We start from the raw sequence: 26350 nt of genomic DNA, 5'->3' as shown, positions 1-26350 counted from the left end.
CAAAGGTGGCTTTGAAGAATTGCCAGTTATTTCAAAGTATAAAAATTGGTGACGCTGATGTTAGGATTGTGCCTGTTGTGAAAAATTTGGGTGTACTGGTAGATTGTAATTTGTCAATGAGGGATCAAATAGCGACCACAGTGAAAGTGTGTAACTATCACCTGAGAAACATAGCATTTATTAGAAAATATTTAACAGAGGTCAGTACAAAAATTTTAGTGATGAGTCACGTGATATCAAGGCTTGATTATTGCTATTCTTTGTACTATAAATTGCCCAATACACTACTAAGAAAGCTTCAAAATGTGCAAAACCAGGCGGCTACACTGATGAAAGGCATTAAATTTTGGGAGAGAATAACTCCTGCACTGATTGATCTACATTGGTTACCTATTATGGCTAGAATTGAATTTAAGATTTGCCGATGACTCATATAAACTATTCGAAATTCGTGTGAATTATGCAATAGGAGGAAGAACTTTTTGTTATACTGCACCGAGACTCTTCAACGACCTTCCACTTGAAGTCAAGAATAGCAAAAATGTGGCAGCTTTCAAAACAACTTGAAGACTTATCTCTTTGGAAAGTGTTATAATAGTGAATTGAAAACTATTAAGTCTGAATACAAATGCTAGCGAATAACTGAAAAGATACAGAACAAAACATAAAACTGGAAAGAAATTATTTTCACACATCAAGGCCCGCCTGAACAGACTCTTAGTGTCTGATGGAGGGCGAGAAATAAACCCCTAAAAGTAAAAGTAAAATCAAACCATTGTTCTCTAGTCTTTGGTAGTGCCATAGCCTTTGTACCATGGTGTTCCACTGTCTTGGTTTAGAGTTTTCTTGCTTGAGGGTACACTCGGGCACACTGTTCTATCTAGTTTCTCTTCCTCTTGCTTTGTTAAAGTTTTTATATTTTATATAGGAAATATTTATTTCAATGTTTTTGCTGTTCTCAAAATATTTTATTTTTCCTTATTTCCTTTCCTCACTGGGCTGTTTTCCCTGTTGGAGCACCTGGACTTATAGCATCCTGATTTTCCAACTGTGGTTGTAGCTTAGCATTTAATAATAATAATAATAATAATAATAATAATAATAATAATAATAATAATAATAATAATCGCACATGTCGCTACCCAGTGTACCCACAGCCCTTGCCACTGATAAACGCCGTTACCTAACGCCATAACCATTAGGATAATAGAAGCTGTGCTGTCAAAGTCAAAGTAAACAATAGACTTGCCGAATTCAGCAAAAATCTTCATGGACAGATACCCACAAAAGACGATTGTTACCACCGTTTAGGTGACGTGTTCCAAAGCTTTATTTCTAAAGTAGTTGCCAATGTAGTAAATGGTTTATTCTTGAGGCAGTAGGTCAGCGTTATCTAGTATCGAAATGGCACGAAGTGAAGTTGTGAGGGAGCTGAAGAGATTACGTCTCTTTATGCATCTATTGTCAGGCATTGGCATAATGCTGTCCTTATATGCTTTATATGTAGAAGTGTCTAAGGAATCTGATGGGAATTACCAAGCCATGTGTGATATCAGCCCATCCATATCCTGTTCAAAAGTATTCACATCTAAGTAAGTAGTAGTAGCCCAAATTGTGCGTAGTCTAAGGTAGCCTAAGAAGTACCCTACATCATAAGATGTATGTCTACCTTGTCCAAAACATATGTTGGGGTAGTTTGTAGCAAGTTGGGTACATCATATAGCTCCTTAAAGATTATGATAGGGTGGGTTACGATGGTAAGGGTAGGTTAGGTCCGTTTGTTTTTAATTCTTTTTTTGAACTGTTACTCAACATCTGACTAATGCTGGTTTTATTATAGTTCCAGTCAGGGAAACATTTTCTGATAGAAAATATTTTCCCTTTAGGAAAAGTGGTTTTCAATGCTATAGGTTTGTTGAGGGTGGTGAATTTTTGTAGCGATGCAATGAAAAGGAAAATTATTACAGGCCATAGTAAATATTAAAAGCTAGGGGTGTATGTATGATGAGAGCTATGTGCCATAATTCCCTTATTTTCAATCCTATTGCTAAGAATATGGTAGTCTAAGGGGGGGGGGGGTTTCCAGGGTCCGTTAGTTAATTAGGGAAGAACACGGCTTGTAGGTTAGGTGGGTGGGGAAATTTAGGTCAAGTGGTGTTCTATGCATGCTAGAGGTCCTGTCCGTTGTTATAAAAAGGCTCCGAAAACTAATCTAACCTATCAGGATTATATTTATTTATTAATTTAACTTGAATTTATTAGGATGCTGCATCCTTAATGGATGGGGGTAAGCTTCACCCCCACTTACTTGAACATACTGAGGCAGCCGAGTTCTTTCTCAGCTTACCCTGAAGCATCTCTGAACAGTGAATGGATGTTTAAACGTGAGCCTATTATTGCAGTGTATCTTTCTTATGCATATAAAACCCAACCACCTGCCATGTACAAATAAGCGAGTGAAAACCTGCGATTTTATGTTCAAAACTGACAGAAAGGCATTATTTTAGAGGGCGTCCAGATGACCTAGGTTTGGTTAGGTAAGGTTGGGTTGGGTCGGGTCAGGTTAAGTATGCAAACCCATATTTCACTTTTCCTGTTTTCCCAAACTAAAAAATCCCCGTTCTTCAAAGAGGTCTTACATTATTTTCAGTCTCGAAAGGGGTCCTTTTTTTCAAAAACTACATTTTTCAATATTAAACTTAGCCGGTGATTATATATGCTGCAACTCTGTTGCTCGACAGAAAACTCTACGTTAAAAATCCGCCAGCGATCGCAATGCAGGTAGGGGGTGTACTTCAACAGCGCCATCTGTCGTGCAGGTACTCAGTACTCAATGTAAACACAGAACTCAATTTTCTCTCTGTTGGGCTACCGGCAAGACCTACTAATTCGCTGTTACTAACTGGATTTGTTTTCACAACTATTTGGTGAAGTACACTATTCTAGTTTTGAGCTTTCGCTATGCAGGTGTTTTATCTTCATCTCAAAACTTGAACTCGTTTTGGATAGATTTAATTATGGTGACAAAGAGAGTATGGACTCTCTTTCACTTTTAAATGGCCGACCCTTCCCTTAGACGGAAGTGTGTTTAGGTTTTTAATATTTTTGCTTAACACGTTATAGATCTATATATTTTATATCTCTCCGCCTTTATTAGGCCTCTTCGATTAACTTTCCATTTATTATAAACATATAAAAATAAATTTTTATGTTTTGTTTATATGCGACCTTTCCTGATAGTAGGCGGTCCTAACTTGGAACCGAAGTTAATCAACGTTGAGCCCGTTATATCGTATTTAGCCTTTAAAGAATTTAAAACTTTTTAAATGTAATGTTTTATGAAAGAATTTCTTTGATAGTCTTCGTACTGTTTTCAAAGATGAACTAATGTTTAGACTACGCAGTTGTTGACGTTCAGGACGTTCAACATGCGCTCTATCGTTACGATAGAGAGAGAGTGTATCACGGTTTCACTTTGCAGTAAGAGTAAATCGATTCTGACGTTTTGTTCATTCTTTGTTAGCTTAAATGTTTTAAATTCTAAATTAAAGGAACTTTTTATTTGGAAAACCTTTCAGTTTTTTCCTTTAGTCAAATAACATGTTTTTTTGACGATATATAATTGGGCTCTTCTCTTCTCTTAGGTGCGAAATCAAGAGAGAAAGAGAGAGAGAGATAGAGACGGAGGGAGAGAGAGGAGAGAAAACGTTCCGTTCAAGCGGTAACGTTGTTCTCGTGTTACTCTCGTCCCTAGTCTCTGTACGGGGAGAAAGGTAAAACGTTTCTAGGGTTTTATTCTTGTCCCCAGGCTATGTGCGGTGAGAGATTGAAAACGTAGTTTATATGAACTAGCGTTTAGTCTCTTTCCCAGCCACTGAATTTTTTATCTTAATATATGTTTTCTGTTTTTTTGCTAGTATTAATGAGCTGCATTTTACGACTGATTTCGCAATTACTACCTTTTAATGAAGGGTAGAATTGCGTGTTTCAGGTAGAAATCAGTAAAAGTTTCGATTTCAGTGAAATAAGTGCAAAACAGAAAATCGATAAAGTGATATGCGCAAAGTGTTACAGTGTTGCGTCCGAGGGTTCGTCTGTTCGTGCCTGTCGTTCACCTAGTCCGGGACCTCTTGCAAGCTCCCAAGCCCAGGGGAGAAGTAATGTCGAACGACTTATGGGTTCGAGAGGCCTTGATCAACGAACAGACGTTTTCCCTCTGTGGTTTCGGGCGTATCTACCCAAGATCGCCCCACCCACTCTAAGACGAGAGAGCCCATTTATTCCTCGTCTGCGGAAGAGGTTTCTCGTAAGAAACCATGGACCAAGGTCTCGCGGCTTATTAAGCGCAAGTCGGTCCTTTCCGCGCAAGTCCAACGGCCCAGTTGTAGCCACTGGGTCAGTTCGGACTCGCTGCAGTCTTCCGACGACTGCTCACCTCCTAAGAGAGGCAAAGCGGTACCGCATCAGGCAGTCACACCGTCTGTTGCCACACCTGCTCCTGTAGACCTTAAGTGGTCTTTGCTGCAGACCATGCAGTCTCAGTTAACGTCATTGATGCAGGACTTTCGTGCGGAGAAGGTTGACACTACACCAACCTCTAGCCTACAACCAACCACGGTTGTGCGTCCTGTGGACGCTGAGGCGACCTTCTGCCGCACTCCAAGAGAGTCCCGCCACCCATGCGTTCCAGTGTACCCTGCCAGCCGCATGTTGACGTTCAGCGACGCACGGAACCTTCCGTTGACGTTCGCGAGGTACAACAACAGTCTAAGTTGTTTTGTTTTGACGCGGTGCGTCAACCTCCGCATTCTAGAGTTGTTTTGACTGCTCAGTCTAGACAGTCAAAGCAGTCTCGAGTGGACACTGTACGTCCTCACACACCTGTTGTGGTTGACAGTTCAGTTGTTGACAGTTCACAGACTGTCAGGCAGTTACATGACGTTGCCTTCTGGTCTGCTACTTATGCACCAGTGAGAGACTCACTGAGGTAACCTAGCTTTTATCGGACAAGGTTCCTGTAGATGAGGAAGTTGCTGTTCTCCCTCCTACTGATATTCCCTTGAGGACTCTGTCAGATGGAGAGGAGCCTTAAGCTGCTTAGCCTCCTATGGACTTTAATTAAATCATGATGATTTTTTTAAGGATCTTCGTCCGGATCTTGTAACTGCTGCTCCTCGTTCGCCTTAACGTCAGAACTTACACTAGGCCTAGCTACTTCGAAGCCGTTGTTTTTAAGCTAGTGCTCTCTCGCTCTCCTAGAGAGCGTTACGTTGGCTAGGCAACTGGTTTTTGCACCAGGAGGAGTTTTAGGGATACAGCCTTTGATTTATCTTCTTTTAAACTGGCTTATAGAGCGAGAGTCTGATATGACACGAGAGAAGTTCTCGGCTTGGGAGTTCATGCCTCTGCCCAGATAGACTTCTCAATTCTGGTAGACTCGCCCTGGCGCCTAGCCAGGAGACGCTCCAAGTTGTTTACAGGTCAACTTCTCAGCTTTTGTCGAGCCTTTGAAGTTTTGCTGTACTATTATGTCACACATAACAAGGCTTTCAGGGATGGTAAACGGTTCCGCCTCAGTCGCTAACCCCGTCTGTTGCCACACCTGCTCCCATAGACCCTAAATGGGCTTTGCTGCAAGACATGCAGTCCAAGCTTGCGGCCTTGATAGAGGACTTAAATGCGGAGAAGAACCTTCTGGCCAACAACCTTCCAACCGGTCGGTTGTGCGCCCTGTTGACGCTGAGGTAACCTACTCGCGTCTGCCAGTTGAGGTGGTTCCTCCTTCTGGCCAACAACCTTCCAACCGGTCGGTTGTGCGCCCTGTTGACGCTGAGGTAACCTACTCGCGTCTGCCAGTTGAGGTGGTTCCTCCACCGATGCGACCCAGTGTGGGTTGCCAGCCGCACGTTGACGTTAAGCGACGCTCGGAGGTGGTTGTTGACGTTCAGGACGTTCAACAACCAGCAGAGGTGACTTGTTGTGACGCAGTGCGTCAACCTCAGCAACCCGGTAGGGTGTTGACTGCACAACCCAGACGGTCTAGACAGTTTCGGGTTGACGCTGTACTTCCTCGCGCACCCATGGTTGTTGACAGTTCACAGACTGTTCAGCAGTTCCATGATATTGCGTCCGGCTCCGTCACGCATCCACCAGTGCGACCGGATTCAGCGAGTCAGACGTTGCCCACTCCGTTGCCGTTTCCTCATCAGTTTCGGATGAGGACGTTGCTGAACAAGACGATCAGCCCCCAGTCCTGCTATCCATCCAGAAGATGCTGAAGAAGGAACGCTGCTCAGTCAGGCTGTGGATGAGTCTGGTATGGACACTGTCATCCGTGGATCAATTTGTGTCACTAGGAAGACTACACCTCCGTCCTCTTCTATACCATCTAGCTTTTCACTGGAAAAAGGACAAGACGCTAGAAGCGGTCTCGATCCCGGTTTCCGGAAAGATAAAGTCTTGTCTGACTTGGTGAAAGGACTATATCAACCTAAGAGAGGGTCTTCCCCTGACTGTTCAGACTCCCAACCACGTTCTCTTCTCGGACGCATCGGACGTAGGCTGGGGTGCGACATTAGACGGTCGGGAATGCTCGGGATTATGGAACTCGATTCAAAGGACAATGCATTTCAACTGCAAGGAGCTACTGGCAGTACGTCTGGCCTGGAAAAGCTTCAGGTCTCTCCTTCAAGGCAAAGTGGTGGAGGTGAACTCGGACAACACCACGGCTTTGGCGTACATCTCCAAGCAAGGAGGGACCTACTCTCTGACGTTGTACGAGATCGCAAGGGACCTCCTCACCTGGTCAAAAGGTCTAGACATATCACTAGTAACGAGGTTCATCCAAGGCAACTTGAATGTCATGGCAGATTGTCTCAGTCGGAAGGGACAAATAATTCCAACAGAATGGACCCTCCACAAGGATGTATGCAAGAGACTTTGGGCCACCTGGGGCCAGCCAACCATAGATCTCTTCGCAACCTCGATGACCAAGAGGCTCCCAATATTTTGCTCACCAATCCCGGACCCAGCAGCAGTTCATATAGAGGCCTTTCTCCTAGATTGGTCACATCTAGATCTATATGCATTCCCTCCGTTCAAGATTGTCAACAAGGTACTGCAGAAGTTCGCCTCTCTCGAAGGGACAAGGTTGACGCTAGTTGCTTCCCTCTGGCCCGCGAGAGAATGGTTCACCGAGGTACTTCGATGGCTAGTAGACGTTCCCAGAACACTTCCCCTAAGGGTGGACCTTCTACGTCAGCCACGCGTAAAGAAGGTACACCAAGGCCTCCACGCTCTTCGTCTGACTGCCTTCAGACTATCGAAAGACTCTCGAGAGCTAGAGGCTTTTCGGAGGAGGCAGCCAGAGCGATTGCTAGAGCAAGGAGAACATCCACCCTTAGAGTCTACCAATCGAAGTGGGAAATCTTCCGAAACTGGTGCAAGTCAGTATCCGTATCCTCGACCAGTACCTCTGTAACTCAAATAGCTGACTTCCTCTTATATCTGAGGAAAGAACGATCTCTTTCAGCTCCCTCTATCAAGGGTTACAGAAGCATGTTGGCATCAGTCTTCCGTCACAGAGGCTTAGATCTTTCCAACAATAAAGATCTACAGGACCTCCTTAAGTCTTTTGAGACCACGAAGGAGCGTCGTTTGGTTACACCTGGTTGGAATTTAGACGTGGTACTAAGATTCCTTATGTCAGACAGGTTCGAACCGCTACAATCAGCCTCCCTGAAAGATCTCACCTTAAAGACTCTTTTCCTGGTATGCTTAGCCACAGCTAAAAGAGTCAGTGAGATTCATGCCTTCAGCAAGAACATCGGATTCTCATTCGAAACGGCTACATGTTCTACAACTTGGTTTTCTAGCCAAAAACGAGCTGCCTTCTCGGCCTTGGCCAATATCGTTCGATATCCCAAACTTATCGTATGGTTGGAAATGAACTAGAAAGAGTCTTATGCCCTGTAAGAGCTCTTAAGTTCTATTTAAAACGAACTAAACCTTTACGAGGCCCGTCTAAAGCTTTATGGTGTTCAGTTAAGAAACCATCTTTGCCTAGTCAAAGAATGCTTTATCCTATTTTATCAGACTGTTAATACGAGAAGCTCATTCCCATCTGAATGAGGAAGACCAAGCTTTGCTGAAGGTAAGGACACACGAAGTTAGAGCTGTCGCAACTTCCGTGGCCTTTAAACAAAATAGATCTCTGCAAAGTATAATCGACGCAACCTATTGTAAAAGCAAGTCAGTGTTCGCGTCTTTTTATCTTAAGAATGTCCAGTCTCTTTACGAGAACTGCTACTCTCTGGGACCATTCGTAGCAACGAGTGTAGTAGTGGGTGAGGGCTCAACCACTACAATTCCCTAATTCCATAACCTTTTTAATCTTTCTCTTGAAATGTTTTTTTTTGTTTTTGGGTTGTCCGGAAGGCTAAGAAGCCTTTCGCATCCTACTTGATTTGGCGGGTGGTCAAAGTCATTTCTTGAGAAGCGCCTAGATTAGAGGTTTTGATGAGGTCCTGTTGTATGGGTTGCAACCCTTGATACTTCAGATCCTAGGGGTCGCTCAGCATCCTAAAAGGATCGCGAGGCTCCGTAAGGAAGACGTACTTAAAAAGGCAGAGTAATTGTTCAAGTCGACTTCCTTACCAGGTACTTATTTATTTTATGTTTGTTATTTTGAATAACTGCTTAAATGAAATAAAAAATCCTTAGCTCATAATAATGTAAACAATTATTGCTGGTCTCTACCCACCCCCCTGGGTGTGAATCAGCTTATATAATCACCGGCTAAGTTTAATATTGAAAAATGTTATTTTTATAATAAAATAAATTTTTGAATATACTTACCCGGTGATTATATATTAAAGGACCCTCCCTTCCTCCCCAATAGAGACCCAGTGGACCGAGGAGAAAATTGAGTTCTGTGTTTACATTGAGTACTGAGTACCTGCACGACAGATGGCGCTGTTGAAGTACACCCCCTACCTGCATTGCGATCGCTGGCGGATTTTTAACGTAGAGTTTTCTGTCGAGCCACAGAGTTGCAGCATATATAATCACCGGGTAAGTATATTCAAAAATTTATTTTATTATAAAAATAACATATTTCCAATGGAAATGGAGGTAAGAATCATTTTAAAAAGTAGAAACTGTAGGAAAGTTATATTTTCAGGTCATAAATACTATCCTCTCATTCAAAGCTAAAGGTTTTCCAATTCAGTGTTTATTACTGGTATTGTCATATATTTATAGACATAAGTTTTAAAAAATCTCCCATTATGGAAATGTTTTGAATTTCTTGCAAAGTATTCAACTAAAGATTTGGTCAAAACTTGTTATACAAAAATGATATGTCTTAACCTGATCTAGACAGCACCCTGTTCTTTGTGGGATAGGAGTGGATGTTTCTCATTTATGAACCCTTCTCTCCTGACATCAAGATTTGTCAAAGTTCATATAATTCTACAATGGAGAGTTGTGCAAGATGTTTGCTCTATGCGACATACAAACCCTCGTCCTTTAAGGGATATCGTGTAGTTATCTGAATGGGGTTGCTGAGTGACCTAGTCGCGTCAGGAATGTGGTGTGAGGAAGACAGGCATCTGCACATCAATGTCCTTGAGATGCGTGCGACCTTCCTAAGCCTGGAAGCATCCCAAGAACGTTTGAGGAAGCACGCAGTACAGTAGTGCTGATGAGCGACAGCATGACTGTAGCGGCTTGTGTCAACAAACAGGAGTTCACCATATTGTGTCCCCTCTGTGAATTGACAATGCAGGTGTGCATCTGGGTAGCATTTCAGGATGTGGAGTTGTCAGTGAGGTACATTCCAGGCAAGGGGAATGTACTAGTAGACACACTCGGTTGTCGTTGTAGGAGTAGTGGTCCCTACATCCTCTCATGACAGAAAGGCTTCTCATTCTGTGAGTCTCTTCGGGGACCGACCTATTTGCCACGTGGCTGAACAAGAAACTCCCCATCTTGTTTCCCCATCCCAGACCCATGGGTAGTTTATGCCTTTCCCCTGTTCAGCCTGATTTGGCCAGTAATTATCAATAGGTTGTTGATTACACCAGGAATCAGGAGGACTTTGGTGGCTTCCAGATAACCACATGCTGAGTGGTATCCTGATCTGCTTGCTCTTCCTGAGAGAACTTACCCCTTGGCCCACTCTTCTCTGTCAGCTGTACCTGCAGAAGTACCACAGTCCGTGGAGTTGTTAGCTCTGCACGGGTGGAGACTATCCAGTGTCTCCTCTGAGTGAAAGACTTTTCCTAAGACACTGCACAGATGTCTGGATATCTCCAATGGTCCTCTTCAGGTGTTTACAGTCCTAGGCTAATTGGGCCATATTCTACAATTGGTGTCATAGAAGGGGTTCTCTCCAGTTAGAGCATTTAACACAGATTGCGGATTTCCTCGTTTTCCTTCGCCGAGAGAAGCGCCTGTCTGTTGTGGCTTTCAAAGGCTACCGCTCAGCCTTGAGTATGGTATTTCGACTGAAGGGCATAAATCTCTTGTCCTTCTGGGAGCTATCTATGCTCATGAGAAGCTTCAAGCAGTTTTGTCTATCCTGAGGCCTCAGGCTCTGGAGTGGTGTGTGACCCAAATCCTCAGATCTTATGAGTATCCTGTTCGAACCCTTAAGAAGGTCGTCATGTAAGAAACTGACACTCTTAAGACTTTTTGCTATCCTTATCATCAGCGAAGAGAGTGAGTGAGTTGCACTGTCTTTCTTTCAGGGTAACCTACGCTCGTGGTTGGAAGGAGGTCTCCTTTAGTTTTGTGCCAAAGTTTATGGCCAAAACGCAGAATCTAGTGGTGCATAACCCCAGGTTTGCATCTTTTTCTATCCCCTCCCAATGGGAGGCATCGAGTGGTGGTAAAGACAAGATGCTCTTGAGTTTCGATAGTGCTGTCTTAGGAGGACCAGACATCTCAGGGCCAAGTGTAGGAGACACTTTGTTAGCACTGGCAGGTCCAAGAAAGAAGTGTCAAGGAGCACAATCTCTGTCTGGCTTTGTGAGGGGATCTGGAAAGCTTACTTCTTGACTGACAAGAGAGTCAAGGTGCCAGAAGATCCAGTGCGGACAAAGTCAGGGTTATTGCTCCGACTCTCACATTTAAAAGAAACTTGTGGTGGGCTAAGATTTAAAGATGGGTGTGTGGGAGAGGCAGACCACATTTAAAATAAACTTGTGGTGGGCTAAGATTTAAAGATGGGTGTGTGGGAGAGGCAGACCACATTTAAAATAAACTTGTGGTGGGCTAAGATTTAAAGATGGGTGTGTGGGAGAGGCAGACCACCTTTACGGCCTTTATCTGTCAGAAAATACCCTAGAGTCCCTTGACACCTTTGTGCCTGGATCTGTGGTAGCTGCTCAAGCCATTGTGTAGCAGGGCCAGGTCCCTCATGGGAAAGATTGCATCTTGTCTATATCATTTTGACATAAGTCAGTATTGAATGTAGTATAACAGGCTCTTCTCCTTCATTCTTTTGCCACTCTCTTTGGCTGTGGTCAAGGCATTACATGCTGGTCTGACCAGATGCTGGAAAGTTACGTTAAAGAGCACCATTCTTTGTAACCAAAGAAATAAATTTCACTATACGCTATGTTAGCTGGGTGTTGCTACTGTACGTATCACAGTATATGTACATATAAGTGTGGCAATGACTCGTGTTGTGTACCTTAGTCTTACCGTTTACATAGTACATGTACGAGTATTTACATTTACTGTGCACTTACTTTAATATGTTCATTCATTAACACAATACTTTTACTGTGATAGAAACCAAATAGAAATAATATTATGTAGTACTTAGTGTGTTAGTCAACCGTGCGTAGGCAATGGGCAGTGAGTTGGTAGGTTAGGAGTTAACCCACTTTACGGCGGCAATTACAGTATTCAGGTATTCTCGCCTGTCTCTGTTACCTAACCCCTGCCAATAAGGATGGCTGACTGTACCTTAGATTTATTCTGCATGGAAAGATATAACAGTTCCAAGTGCTGTGGTCTTTCAACAGTACTCCTAGTGTTCACTCGAGTGTTCGTTCTGGTTTCTGTTTGGGCACACTCCAACAGCATTCATCTCCTATGCTATCTAAGATGATTGGCTAGTTCTAGCAAGACTCAGTGGAGACCCTTCCTCGACATCGAGTTTTGATGCGACCTGGGCATCGTGGTAAATTTTGAGACCTCCCTGAAGCCCAAATAGAACCTGGTATACCTGGGTATGCTGATGGACACCTTACGACTACGAGGGAAAATCTTCCCGTCACGGGAAAGAATCGTAAGATTCAATTAACCGACTTGCCAGTTCCTAGCACAAGCTTCACCACAAGCACATGTGTGGCAGTGCATGCTGGGTCACCTTCGCATGTGGTCCACTTCAGTGGCAAATGAAGACCTTCTGGTCTCAGGGCAGGGGTCTTCCCAGAATGCTCATTCCAATTGGGTCAGAGCAAAAGAAAGACCTAAAGTTGATGGATCTTGAATTTAAACCTTCTCAGGGGGTAGATCTACTTTCTCCCTTTCCTAAATTGATGCTCTTCTCGGATCCATCAAAAGAGGGGTGAGGTGCTCACCTGCTGCACCACTAGGTGCAAGGAACCTGAACTCTTGCTACCTGTAAGCTCTGAGTTTAGGAATCCTTAGTTCCGTAACCGAAATACAAACCACGCTATTTACATTGGGTTTACCTTTTGGCGTAGCTGAAATTGATGAGCCAATAGATTTTAACGAGGGTTAACTACCCCCGCGCTAGTTAGCGGGGGTAGGGGAAGGGGTAGCTTGCTACCCCTCCCCACCCCACACACCGGTGATTTGCTTCACTTCACTTTTGGCTCGGACGATGTGCAGACGTGTCTGTCTATCGTCCTCGTTTTTGACAGCCTTAATCTTTTCATTGCTTTTCCTCAGCTTTGTGTGTTTGAAGTTGGCCTTGCCCTTTGGTGTTCATCATGCGCAAGTGCCCTGGGATTGTCGGCTGCCCTTGCGGTACTTTCATGTCTGCTGTGGATACCGATCCTCACACCCTTTGCCCGCAGTGTCGAGGCCGACGGTGTGATAGGGAAAATACGTGTAGTGAGTGTAGGAAGTGGTCTGCCTCCCAGTGGGAGAGGTTTGCCCGCCGGCGTAAGAAGAAGTCCAAGAGAGACCGTTCTCCTTCGAGGGTTGCCTCGAAGGAGGAAGGCTCTCGGGACTCTTCTTTCGCCGCCCAAACCTCCTCCGAAGCTCCCCCTCGTCCAGCTCTTAGTGAGAGGCCGCCGAGTGGGAGCGCAGGCCCTAGTTCTGTTTCCCGACCTCGGGGTGCGGGAGAGGGCGTCGCCTCCCATAGCGGGGCGGTATCCCCTCCTCCTCCGGGGGAGGATTTTGATAATGTTAATTCTGTGTATAATGATGATCTTTTTCAGCTTTGGGATTCCTTGGGGCTTAAGGGCCTGCCCTCTGAGGAAGCCCTGTTTGACCTTATTCAGTCAGGGGGCGCTGTCAAGCAGTCGCCAGTGATAGCAGAGGTACATCCTCTGTCTATCATCGACGTCGTGGTGGCAGAGGCTTCCGACGAGACTGGTCAAACCTCTGCGGCTCCTGATGTTGATGACGTTGCTGAAGGCTCTCCTCCCCCTTCTGTACATCCTTCGGAGGGGGAAGGGGGTCCTACGGGCTCTCCTGCGGCCAAGTCTCCCCCTCGGGGGAGCACTCTGACTGAGACTCCTTTTCGGAGGACTGATGATCCTGACGACCTCCCTCGTGGCCGCCTTCGCCGTAAGGCTCATCGTCCACTTCGCCGCAAGGGCCTCCCGTCTCCCTATAAGGGTGTCAAGAGGCGCCTTTTCGAGTCTTCTCCTCCTCCGTCCTCCAATGGGGACTCTCCTCGCCAGAAGCAGTCTGTAGCAGCCGCGTCCTTAGACCTCTCCGGGGATCGTTCACGTTCTTCCACGCCTTGTAGACCTTCTACTTCTTGTGCAGACGGCCAGCAGTCTTCTGATCTCGTCAGCCGATGGGCACCGGTCCCTTGCGCGCCCTTCTGCGCTTTCACGCGTAGTAGCACACCAACGCTCTCCTGCTCGTCAGCGCTCTCCTGATCGCCAGTGCTCTCCTGTTCGCCAGCGCTCTTCTGATGATCAACGCCCTACTGCTCGCCAGCGCTCTCCTAAGGACAACGAACATCCTCCTGTTCCTGCTGCGCGCCCAGCACGCCAACGGTCTCCTGAGCGCACTAGATCTCCTGCTCGTCAACGCGCACCTGCGCTTCCTGTTCCTGACACGCGCCTTGTGCGCCCACGCGCCCTAGAACTCCGGTTCAGGACATGGGCAAGGACTCAACTTTTCCTCGCCCTCGCGATCCTGCTCGTCAGCTTTCTCCTGCGAGTACATATAGAGATCCTGCACGCCCACGCGCCTCCTCTTCCGGAGCCCACTCGCGAGCGTTCGCCTTTACGCGTCGCGCCGCTAGCTCCTGCGCAGCCTTCTGCGCGCCGTCTCCCTGCTCGCCAGCGTTCTCCAGTGCGACAGCGATCTCCGACGCGTCAACGTTCTCCTTCTCGTCAGCGATCTCCTGCGCGCCAACGATCACCAGCGTGTCAGCGTTCCCCTGAGCGCCGGCGATCTCCAGATCCCCCTCGTGATCCATCGCCTGCGTGCAAGCGCTCTCCTACGCGTCAGCCCCCAGCAGATCCGGAGAAACATAGGTCCCCTGCGATCAGCTTGCCCATGAGCGGTTGCTCGCCTGCGCGTTCTACGCGCCATCGCTCGCCAACACGCCATTGCTCGCCTGCGCGCCAGCGTTCGCCAACGCGCCATCGATCGCCGACTCGCCATCGCTCACCCACGCGTCACAGGTCTCCAGGACACTATCGGTCCCCTGGCCCTCAGCGGTCTCCTGAGTGCTCTTGTTCGCCTACGCGCCAGCGTGTTCACTTGCCAATACGCTCACTCGCCTACGCGCCGGCGCGCGATCGCCCCCGCGCTCGTTTGTGTCCGCGCGATTGCGCGCCCACGCTCCAACAGCCCCTCGCGCGCGATTCTTTTGTATCACCCTCGCGCGAGCGTCAGCACGACCCCCGTTCGCGTCGGGTCCCGCAGCAGCAGGGACGTGTGTCTCCAGGTCGCTGTCGGGATCGCCTCCCCCTAAGCGCAGGTCTCTTTTGCAGGACAAGGAAGGATCTTCAGAGAGGTCAAGGCAACTTTCTTCCCCTTCTTTTTTTGCAGGCAGGTCCAGTGGTGTCCACTCCGAAGGATCGCCCGATCCCCTTCCCTCCAGCGGGAATTTCGGACTCTGTGTCCGTGTCTCGGCAGTCCTGGTTTGGTCCTCTGATGCGGGCGTTAGTGAAGGCTATGAAGCCGGCACTCACCGATCTAGGACACAAGCCAGCGACGGCCTCGCACCCGCTGAAGAGAAGGAGAGGAGTGGACTTCGTGGTGACTTCTCCCAGGGAGAAGTTGGTTCCTAAGAGGTCCGTCAGGAAGGCCCCGTCCCCTTCGCAGTCGTTTTCTCTTTCTCCCATAGACGAGACTTTTCCGTCCTCGGGAGAGTCCAGTGAGGCGGCGGTCTCCCTCTCGGCACCAAGGGGAGAGTCACCTCCTCGTGGAGGAGAATCGTCTCGCGCGGAAGGTGCCTACCAGACCTCTTTGCTGGAGTCTTGTATCCCGCCCAGGAGGGAACCCAAGGACTCCAAGACGTTGCCGAAGTCTTCTTCACGTATTCGTCAGGAACCAGCCAGACCCCGGGAGAACGTTCACGTGCCCTCCCAGGAAGAGCTTCCAGGGACAGGAGACTTAGCTGCCAGTCTGCAGGGAGCAGAGCAGCCAGAGTCTGAGCATGCCTTCTGGCAGTTCTTGGGCCTGATGAGACAGCTCAACGGGTTCATGGACCCTGTGATCGCCCCCCGTGAAGGCAAAGACACGGTCCTGGATCAGGTTTATGGAACTCAGAAGCCCCCAAAGGCCAGCGCGGCTCTGCCTGGCTCAAGAAGGATACTCTCCAGGAGGTCGTCGACGGCTCCCCAGGCTTCTTCAGTCGACTCTTTCTTGTAAAGAAGGCGTCTGGAGGCTGGAGACCCGTCATCGACCTCTCAGCTCTGAACAAGTTTGTCAAGCAAACTCCGTTCAGCATGGAGACAGCGGACACGGTCAGACGACTTGCGGTGAGACCACAAGACTTCATGTGCACACTGGATCTGAAGGACGCGTACTTCCAGATCTCAATCCATCCGTCTTCCAGGAAGTACTTGAGATTCAGCCTAGACGGCAAGACCTACCAGTTCTAGGTGCTGTGCTTCGATCTCTCCACAGCACCTCAGGTGTTCACCAGAGTGTTTACCCTGATTTCGTCTTGGGCGCACAGGAACGGCATCCGTCTCCTCCGTTATCTGGACGACTGGCGGGTCCTAGCAGACTCAGAGTCGACCCTTCTTCGACACCGAGACAGGCTTCTGGGACTTTGCCAGGATCTAGGGATTGTGGTAAATCTCGAGAAGTCCTCTCTGCAGCCGTCCCAACGACTGGTTTATCTAGGTATGTTGTTAGGCACCAATCTCCACAAAGCCTATCCATCAGACGACAGGATAGCAAGGCTGAGGAGGGTGGCGGAACCCTTCCTCAGGCGAGAAGAGCTTCCTGCCCAATCGTGGTTGCGTCTCTTAGGTCACCTGTCCTCCCTGGCCCGTCTGGTTCCAAACGGCCGTCTCAGGTTGAGATCCCTGCAGTGGCGGCTCAACTCCCGGTGGAATCAAGGATCCGATTCCCCGGACTTCCTGGTCCCGATAGGACCTCCGGAACAGGCGGACCTGCGGTGGTGGCTGGTTGACGAGAACCTGCGAAAGGGAGTGGATCTTCTCGTCCTCCCCCAGGAATTGACACTGATTTCGGATGCGTCAAAAGAAGGGTGGGGGCGCACATTCTGAACCAGAGGACCTCAGGCCTTTGGTCAGAATCAGAAAAGTACCTGCACATCAACCTGCTAGAAGTGAAGGCCGTTTTCCTGGCTCTTCAACAGTTCCAACGGACCCTGGCGGGTCACTCCGTGGTGGTGATGAGCGACAACACCATGGTAGTGGCTTATATCAACAAGCAGGGAGGTACTTTTTCGCAGCAGCTATCCCATCTTGCAGTAGAGATTCTGAGGTGGACCGAAGTCCACTCGATAACACTATCAGCTCGCTTCATTCCTGGCAAGAGGAATGTGCTCGCCGACAGTCTAAGCAGGGCTTCGCAGATAGTGAGTACCGAGTGGTCTTTAGATCCTCAGATAGCCAACAAAGTCCTGACTTTGTGGGGTTCCCCGACCATGGATCTGTTTGCGACAGCTTTGAATTTCAAACTGCCCCTGTACTGCTCCCCAGTCCCGGACCCCAAGGCACTCTAGCAAGATGCTTTCCAACAACGGTGGTACAACATCGACGTGTACGCCTTCCCACCGTTCTGTCTGATGAGAAGGGTGCTCAACAGGACCAGACTATCGGTCAACTTGTCGATGACTCTGATAGCTCCGCTACGGCATCACGCGGAATGGTTCCCGGACCTTCTGCAGCTCCTGACGGAGCTCCCGAGAGAACTTCCCCCCACAACACGAGCTACTCAGACAACCACATTGCAACATCTTCCACAAAGCCGTAGCCTCGCTTCGGCTTCACGCCTGGAGACTGCCCAGCGTCTCCTCACGGAGAGAGGCTTTTCGCAACAGGTTGCAGAGAGAATGTCTCGGCACCTGCGAAAGTCCTCTGAGGGAGTCTACCAGGCGAAGTGGAGAGTCTTCTGTGGTTGGTGTCGTGGGAGGGGTATCTCTCCACTCGATTCCACTATTCCAGCAATAGCGGAGTTTCTTGTTTATTTGCGGGAGGAAATGCGCCTTTCGGTCTCAGCGGTGAAAGGCTATCGCTCAGCCTTAAGCTTGGCTTTTAGGCTGAAGGGAGTGGACATTTCTTCCTCGCTGGAACTCTCTCTACTCATAAGTAGCTATGAGCTTACCTGCCCTCAGTCGGAAGTGAGACCTCCTTGGAACGTGGTTCGGGTTCTCAGGGCTCTTAAGAGACCTCCCTTCGAACCATTACGCCAGGCCTCTGATCGCCACCTGTCTTGGAAGACGGCTTTCCTGCTCGCTTTGGCCTCTGCCAAACGAGTTAGTGAACTTCATGGTCCTTCGTACGACGTCGCCCATTCAAGGGGATGGGGGGAGGTAACGTTCAGGTTCGTCCCTGAGTTTGTTGCCAAGACTCAGAACCCTGGAGTGCCGGACCCACGGTTCGACTCTTTCAGGGTCGCGAGTCTCCGTTCTGTAACAAGCGACCCAGACCAGCTGCTATTATGGCCAGTGAGGAGTCTGAGGTGTTACTTGAAGAGAACAGCTGAAGTTCATCCTCAGGTGCAAGCATTGTTTGTTAGCACAGGCAGGACGAAGAGGAGGGTCACCAAGAACACCATCTCGGCTGGGATTCGAAGGGTTATCCATCACGCCTTGAATCCGGATCCTCCTCTGTCACGTCGCCCTAGGACACACGACGTCAGGGGCATCGCTACGTCCCTGGCCTTCAAGAGAAACTTCTCTGTGATGCAGGTACTTCAAGCTGGGGTCTGGAAGCGTCAGACGACCTTCACAGCCCACTACCTGCAGGACGTGACCCACAGGAGCCTTGATACTTTTTCTATCGGCTCTGTGGTGGCTGCACAACAGCTGGTCTAGTCTCAGGCTCCTTTATGGACAAGTAGCAGTAGGTTGAGGGCGTTGTTACCCGGTTTTAGTCTGCGTGAATGAAAGAGTATGTCTGACCCTTACTTCTTTCTTCATCCTCCCCTCTCTTGGGGAAGCAGCATCCTGGTCTCCGCATAGCTGACCTCAACCTCTGCAGGTAAACCATGCTTCCTTGTGCTCCTAGTATTAAGCTTAATACTGTCGCGTCCCCCATACCCTGACGAGGTGGGATTGGGAACATCCTATCCTGGATTCCTATCTAAAGATCTCAAAGTCAACTTCATAGGACGAGTCACGCTCTTTCCTCCACACACAACTTATGTAGGCCACACGTTCCTTGCGAAGCGAGGAACTTGTGAGGCGCAGGGACTCCTTTTCTCGAGTGCTACTCACTTGGAGTCGGAGTCCCTGGGTAAAGCCAAAGTCAGTAAGGCTGGGGACTTTCCACCCTTCATAACGGGTAAGTCACCCAATGTGAATAGCGTGGTTTGTATTTCGGTTACGGAACAAATGACAAATTCGGAGATAATTTGTATTTTTCCTAACCATACAAACCTTAGCTATTTACACATATTTGCCCGCCAGCCCTGTCCCCCAAGTCAAGTCCTACCTCTAAGTGAAGTGAAGCAAATCACTGGTGTGTGGAGGGGGGGAGGGGTAGCAAGCTACCCCTTCCCCTATCCCCGCTAACTAGCGGGGGGTTAGTTAACCCTCGTTGAAATCTATTGGCTCGTCAATTTCAGCTACGCCGAAAGGTAAACCCAATGTAAATAGCTAAGGTTTGTATGGTTAGGAAAAATACAAATTATCTCCGAATTTGTCATATCAGTTTTCCAGCCAGTTATTATTACTTGCTAAACTACAACCCTAGTTGGAAAAGCAGGATGCTACAAGCCCAAGGGCTCCAACAGGGAAAAATACCCTAGTGAGGAAAGGAAATAACGAAATAAACTACTGTATATGAGAAGTAATGAACAATTAAAATAGAATATTTTAAGAACAGGAACAACATTAAAACAGATCTTTCATATATATACTATAGACTTATTTTAGCCTATTCAACATATTTGCTGTAAGTTTGAACTTTTGAAGTTCTACCGATTCAACTACCCTTTAGGAAGATCATTCAACAACTTGGTGACAACTGGAATGGAACTTCTAGAGTACTGTGTAGTATTGAGCCTCATGATAGAGAGGGCATGACTATTAGAATTACCTGCATACCTAGTATTACGAAGAGGATGGTACTGTCCAGGAAGATCTGAATGTATAGGATGGTCAGAATTCTGAAAAGTCTTATGCAACATGCATAACAAAATAGTTAAATGACTGTGCCAGAGATTAATATCTAGATCAGGAATAAGAAATTTAATAGACCCTAAGTTCCTGTCCAACAAGTTGAGATGGGAATCAGCAGCTGAAGACCAAACAGGAGAACAATACTCGAAACAAGGTAGAAAGAATGAATTAAAACACTTTTTCAGAATACATTGATCACTAAAAATCTTACAAGACTTTCTCCATAATCCAATTTTTAGTGCAATTGAAGAAGAGACAGACCTAATATGTTTCTCAAAAGTAAAATTGCTGTTGAGAATTGCACTAAAATTTTTAAAAAGTCATACAGAGTTGAAAGAAACATTATCAATGCTGAGATCCGGATATTGAGGAGCAACTGTCCTCGACCTACCTACAATCATACTTTGAGTTTTGTTAGGATTCAGCTTCATGCCCCATAATTTGTACCATGCGGTAATTTTAGCTAGATCTCTGTTAAGGGATTCAGCAACCCCAGATCTACATTCAGGAGATGGAATTGATGCAAAGAGAGTAGCATCATTTGGATATGCAATGAGCTTATTTTCTAGGCCAAACCACATGTCATGTGTATATACAGTAGTATGAAAAGTAATGGGTCAAGAACATTACCCTGAGGAACACCAGATATCACATTCCTATACAGTACTCACCATGGTGCCCATCAACAACTCTTTGGGATCTATTACCATATCCATATACCAAGGCACTTCCCCCAATTTTGGGGGGTAGCTGACATCAAACAAATGAAAAAAAAGGGACCTTTCCTCTCTATGTTCCTCTTAGCCTCACGAGGGACTCAACAGAGTTCGGCTGGTACTGCTAGGGTGCCACTTCCCACTTTCCCCCGTTATCCACCAGAGGTGAAGCTTTATAACGCTGAATCTCCTACTGCTGCTACCTCTGCGGTCATCCAAGGCGACCGGAGGAAGCAGCAGGGCACCGGAACTGCGTCGCAATCGCTCGCCATTCATTCCTATTTCTAGCAAACACTCTTGCCTCTCTCACATCTATCCTCCTATCACCGAGACCTTTCTTCATTCCATCCATCCACCCAAAACTTGGCCATCCTCTTGTACTTCTCCCGTCAACTCTTGCATTCATCACCTTCTTTAGCAGACAGCCATTTTCCATTCTCTCAACATGACCAAACCACCTTAACACATTCATATCCACTCTAGCTGCTAACTCATTTCTTACACCCGTTCTCACACTCACTACTTCGTTCCTAACCGTATCTACTTGAGATACACAAGCCATACTCTTCAGACACTTCATCTCAAACATTAAATTTCTGTCTCACCGTTACTTTCATTCCCCACAACTCTGATCCATACATCACAGTTGATATAATCACTTTCTCATATAGAACTCTCTTTACATTCATGCCCAATTATCTATTCTTTATCCCTCCCTTCATTACCCCCAACACTTTGCATCCTTCTTTCACTCTCTGACATACATTTGCTTCCACTCCACTATTTGCTGCAACAACATACCCCAAGTACTTAAACTGATCCCCCTCCTCAAGTAACTCTCCATTCAACATGACATTCAACCTCGCACCACCTTCCCTTCTCGTACATCTCATAACCTTACTCTTACCCACATTAACTCGCAACTTCCTTGTCTCACATACCCTTCCAAATTCTGTCAAGCTTCTCTTCCGAGTCTGCAACCAGTACAGTATCATCCGCAAACAACAACTGATTTACCTCCCATTTACAGTACTTAAAAATTCAATAATGCTGAGAAAAGACCCACTCACTCCCAACCATTTTAGTTTGAAAACAAGAGCCTCATGATTAACACAGTCAAAGGTAACACTAAAATCAAAGCCAATCAAGTTGAAATAGGACAAGGGTTTGTATTTGTGCTGGAACAAATAATGAATTTGGAAGTAATTTGTATTTTCATAACTATACAATTGTAAGTCCTTTACTCATACTTTCCTGCCCTCACCAACCCCCTAAAAAGTATCAGCTGCAATCCCCCCCGGCAGCAAACTACCGGCACCTTGTTATAAAATTTTGATGGCTGTATTCCAGCTTCATTGTTATGCATTCTCCTACGTAAAGTACTCAGGTGCGTTTGTAAACAGTAGTTAGGAGAAATACAAGTTGCTTCCAAATTCATTATATTTTATATTCCTAAATGTCATACAGCAGTAAGACCTTTAATTTATATTGTAGATGTACTGTTCTGAAAAATTAGTATTCCTTTAATGTTTTCAGTTCCTATAGTTTAGATGACCTTATTATTATTACTGGCACAGTAGAGTACTATGATTAGTTTACTTAAGTAAACCAGAGGTAGCACTCATGAATTAGAGAACTGAATACCCTCATGTACTCCATTTCATTAAAGTATATTTTGGTGCAGATATGGTCGAGGCTTTGGCATTATTGGTGGACTCCTGGGTCATGACCACATCCTGAATCAACCTAACAGTATTCCCGGAATTTTATTCTACGTATTGATTGTAGTAACAGGTGAGTTGCATCATAAATACCATATTTCTTTTATTAATGTTTAGACATTTTTAAAAACTTACTTGTTCCTCTGCAAAATACAAACCTTCCTCTCTTTACTGAGGAGTATTATTTTGGCAAAAGCTGAAATAATAATACTCGGTAAAGAGCTCCAGGTTTGTATTGCTAGGAAAAATACAAATTACTTCTAAATTTGTCATGTATGATAAAATTTGCTAGGAGTGTTTTATTGCATTGTATTTACAAGTTTTTTAGACAGCAGCACCTAATCAGATTTCATGTACATACACATGATGAACCTTGTATTAAATTTATATCTTTGTACACTATGTAGGTGTAATGGGAAAATATCCTTTTAGTATTTTTTTTTTCTTTTTAGAAATTGATTCATTATCTGACTCTAATATCTTTAAAATAATCCCTGTTCTTTGTAATATTGATTATAAAAATCATTTAAAGAATTCATTTGATCAACGAATGCATGTAACAGTATTGCGATTCCCTGCTTATGTTTTTTCTCTCTCTATATCGGATACGTGGTCTAGAGTCCTTCTCACTCTTGTTTGGCCGGACTGGCATTAGTGTAAACAAGAAATGGCAGGATAAGACTGATTCCCTTTGAAAAGGGATACGTTCAATGTCTTCCCTAACGACTCAAAAACACATATCTTTAAAGGGAGGGAATCATGCTCATCCCGCCATTCCTTGTTTACTCTCATGCCAGTCTGGCCAAACGAAAGTGAGGACTCTAGACCACGTATCCGATATAGAGAGAAAAAAAACAAGAAGGGATTGGCAATACTGTTACTGTATATGCATTCGTTGATCAAATAAATTCTTTAAATAATTTTCATAATCAATACTAAAAACAGGGATGATTTTAAAGAAATTAGAGTCAGATGATGAATCAGTTTTCAAAATAATCAAAAATACTATAATGATAAAATTTTCCCATTACATAGGGAACGGTCTTCAGTGCGCTATTTGGACGGCCACTAAAATAGTCAGTGAGGTAACTAACAACAGGTGGGAGCAATGACAGGGAACCTTGCCTCCCTATCTGTCAAAGTCTCATGTTTTGGCTGCATCAAGTATGTACGTACTGATGTGCCTTCATTTGAACTTTTCATGTTATTTTTTCCAGAAAGTAAATGCTGGTTGTTAGCTTAGTCTTCCTTGTGCTCATCCGGTGCTTCTGTTTTTGTTGCTTTTGCTGCCCTTGCACCCGTAGCTTTTTTCCCGTGGAGTGTGTAGTAGGATCAAGGAGCCCTCGGATATACGCCAGCTGATTTCAGGTACTGGTGGCGTGTGGTTATTCCCTGTAAGTGTGACTTTCTTCCCAGTGACATGTTTCCCTAGCGTTGTAGTTCCTGTTTGAGGAACCCTTGTGGGTTTTCCCTTTGGGAAGTATCGTCTGGATTTCTCTGACTTTGACTCCTCTGCTTGCAGAGCCTGAGGGGAGAGTTGAAAAGAGTAAGCAACGTAAACGTTCTTCTTCCTCCTCTGACTTCTCTTCCTCGGCTTCCGAGAGGAGGGAATAGGGTTGGGAGTCACGGCCCTGAATTTTGGTCTTCCAATGCCGACTCATGGGGTAGAGGATACGACTGTCGACTCGGGGCAGGGTTCGTGTCCCCTACTACCCCAGTAGCCAAACGGGACAGGGTACAGCTCTGTGTTTAGGCCCCCGTGGCCGATGCACTGGGCAGGGTCTATTACCTTGTGTTATGGCATCGAACATCTGGTCCCCTGGGTAGTGGCTTTGAGTCTTAGCCACACTGGAGCCGCATCTCAGGTCCCTGCTACCTCGGTGTCAAAGCTGGACAGTGTTTCCAGCAAGGCCGAAGTCATGTCCCCCTTCCTTGGTTTCAATTCTTAACCCAAGGCTACCTTGACAACAAATTGGATAAATGTCATGGGATGGAGCCGTCTTAGAGGGCGCGGCTCGGGTCCCTTGCTACCTCGGTAACCAAATGGGACAGGTGTTACTGATCTGCGTTGCCCCCCCCCCCCCATTGGTGGAGCCATGACTCCGTGTTAGGTCCTGGGGTTACCATGATAGTCAAGTGGTCCAGGTGCGGCGCCCTGACCCCGTTTCATGGCAGGGGCTAGTCTCAGACTACCCCAATAGCTTGATGGATATGAGTAATGTCCCCATGTTTCGGTTGCCCCAGGGCCGAGGCAAGGTCTTGGTCTCAAGCCTTAGTTTCTCGCGTTCTTCCACTGTCTTGTGTCGATTCAGTGTTTTAAAGCCCTGGCACCAATGCATAGGTCCGAGCCGTGATCCAGTGCAACAGTCCCACCCCGCATCGGGGCTCTGATTACCTTTGAATCTAGGTAGGATACACAGCCGACGCACGAGACTAGGTGTGGCTCTGGGTCCTGGTCGGGTTGTCCATATAGCCCTTGTGTTTGGGGTGAGGGCCGCAATGTACATGGCCGAGGCTCCATTTCACGGTTCAACGCCTTGTCCCCTATGACCTTTGTTTGGCTATTCCCGACTACCTTGTTCGGGTGGGATAGATACACGGGGCCGAAGCAGTGATCCTAAATCTAAGCCCCAATCCTAGTGCCTTGGAGTCTTGATTTGGTTTGTTTGGTGTTGATAGATTTCAACCGCTGTGACCAAGATAATCTTCTCTTTCAGTAGGAACAAAAAAATATCTCCATTTAGGGGAATAGAGGCCTTGAGCGAAGCAATATTTTCTCCACGACACCAATCATAAAATGTTGTATTGCTTTACTTTCTTAACATCATATTTTGATAATTACTTTACATGAGCCACCCATTTGTTACAATTTACCATGTTTTGTCTGTGGTATACTCTTAAATTTTATAATTATTATTAGTCATTAGTTACGGTACTTAAGAAAATGTTATATTGAAATACCTCAAGAAATGGTTACATTGAGATATTTATGGCTTCATGTAATTACTGTACTTGTATAACTGCAATTTTTTTTTTCAGGTGAAATAAAAAACTTACGAGCAGCCAAAGTTCAGAAGATACTACTGTTTTTCTCCAATTTCATGAGTTTGTACTTGGCATATTTACTGTACTTTGTCCTCCATGATTTTTGCATTGTTTGTGTCAGTACTTATATAATCAATTTGCTGCTAACATTGTGTGGGTTCAGAAGGGTTTCAGTGTTACAGAACTTTAGGAAGAAGGTTAAATGATTCCAATAATTTTTTCAACAAGGGGTTCTTAACATTTGTAGGTATAACTGACATAATTAATTGTTGATGAATGTGGTTATTAATGATACTTTTAGATTAGTATCATATTCAGCATGGTTGTAACCAAAATATTTTGTATACTGTTCAATAAATGCTTATGTATAAGGGTCCTGTTTTATTTTTATATGCATGGTAACTGTTAACTTTGAACATGACACAGGGCGAATGCTGATCTTCAACTGAGGATGCCTCTGTACGTGTTAGCAGATGACAATGGCCAGGATATTATATAGGAAACTCTTGGCAATGGCTTTTAAATGTGTGGTTCAGATCATCCAGCAGATTTAATTAGCCATGAGGTAATTATAACCAGTAGAAATTCTTATGCTGTCTAACCAAAAATTCTCATCAAGAGAAGCTTCAGTTACTAATAATGCTTTTCCTCTGATAATGCCTTTCCTCTGTAAGTTAAGTGATTGAGAAATTCAAAGGTTACAAATATGGACTCTATATGAGCAATAGGTTTGTGGTGAAACTAAGTTTGAGTAGCATCTATAATTATGTTCTTTGTTGGAGTTGGGGGATAATGAGCGGTGAGTTTTTTTTTTCTGCAAGGTATTAAGGTGCAAAAAGAAATTTTGTTTGCATTTGTTACTGCATGAC

The 26350-nt window shown here is 45.9% G+C and overlaps 1 protein-coding gene across 1 annotated transcript; it reads left to right on the top strand.

Moving 5' to 3' along the window:
* The first annotated feature begins 1153 nt into the window (after positions 1-1153).
* LOC137640237 (vitamin K epoxide reductase complex subunit 1-like protein 1) lies at positions 1154-25853 on the top strand. Its single transcript, XM_068372806.1, has 3 exons — positions 1154-1592; positions 22400-22509; positions 25476-25853. Exons 1-3 carry the CDS (start codon positions 1405-1407, stop codon positions 25685-25687), a joined length of 510 nt encoding a protein of 169 aa, XP_068228907.1. The 5' UTR covers positions 1154-1404; the 3' UTR covers positions 25688-25853.
* The last annotated feature ends 497 nt before the right edge of the window (positions 25854-26350 follow it).

Source organism: Palaemon carinicauda, chromosome 4, assembly GCF_036898095.1.
Source record: "Palaemon carinicauda isolate YSFRI2023 chromosome 4, ASM3689809v2, whole genome shotgun sequence".
Taxonomy (NCBI): domain Eukaryota; kingdom Metazoa; phylum Arthropoda; class Malacostraca; order Decapoda; family Palaemonidae; genus Palaemon; species Palaemon carinicauda.
The sequence above is the reverse complement of the archived record's forward strand: the minus strand, read 5'-3'. Positions and strand labels throughout refer to the sequence as shown.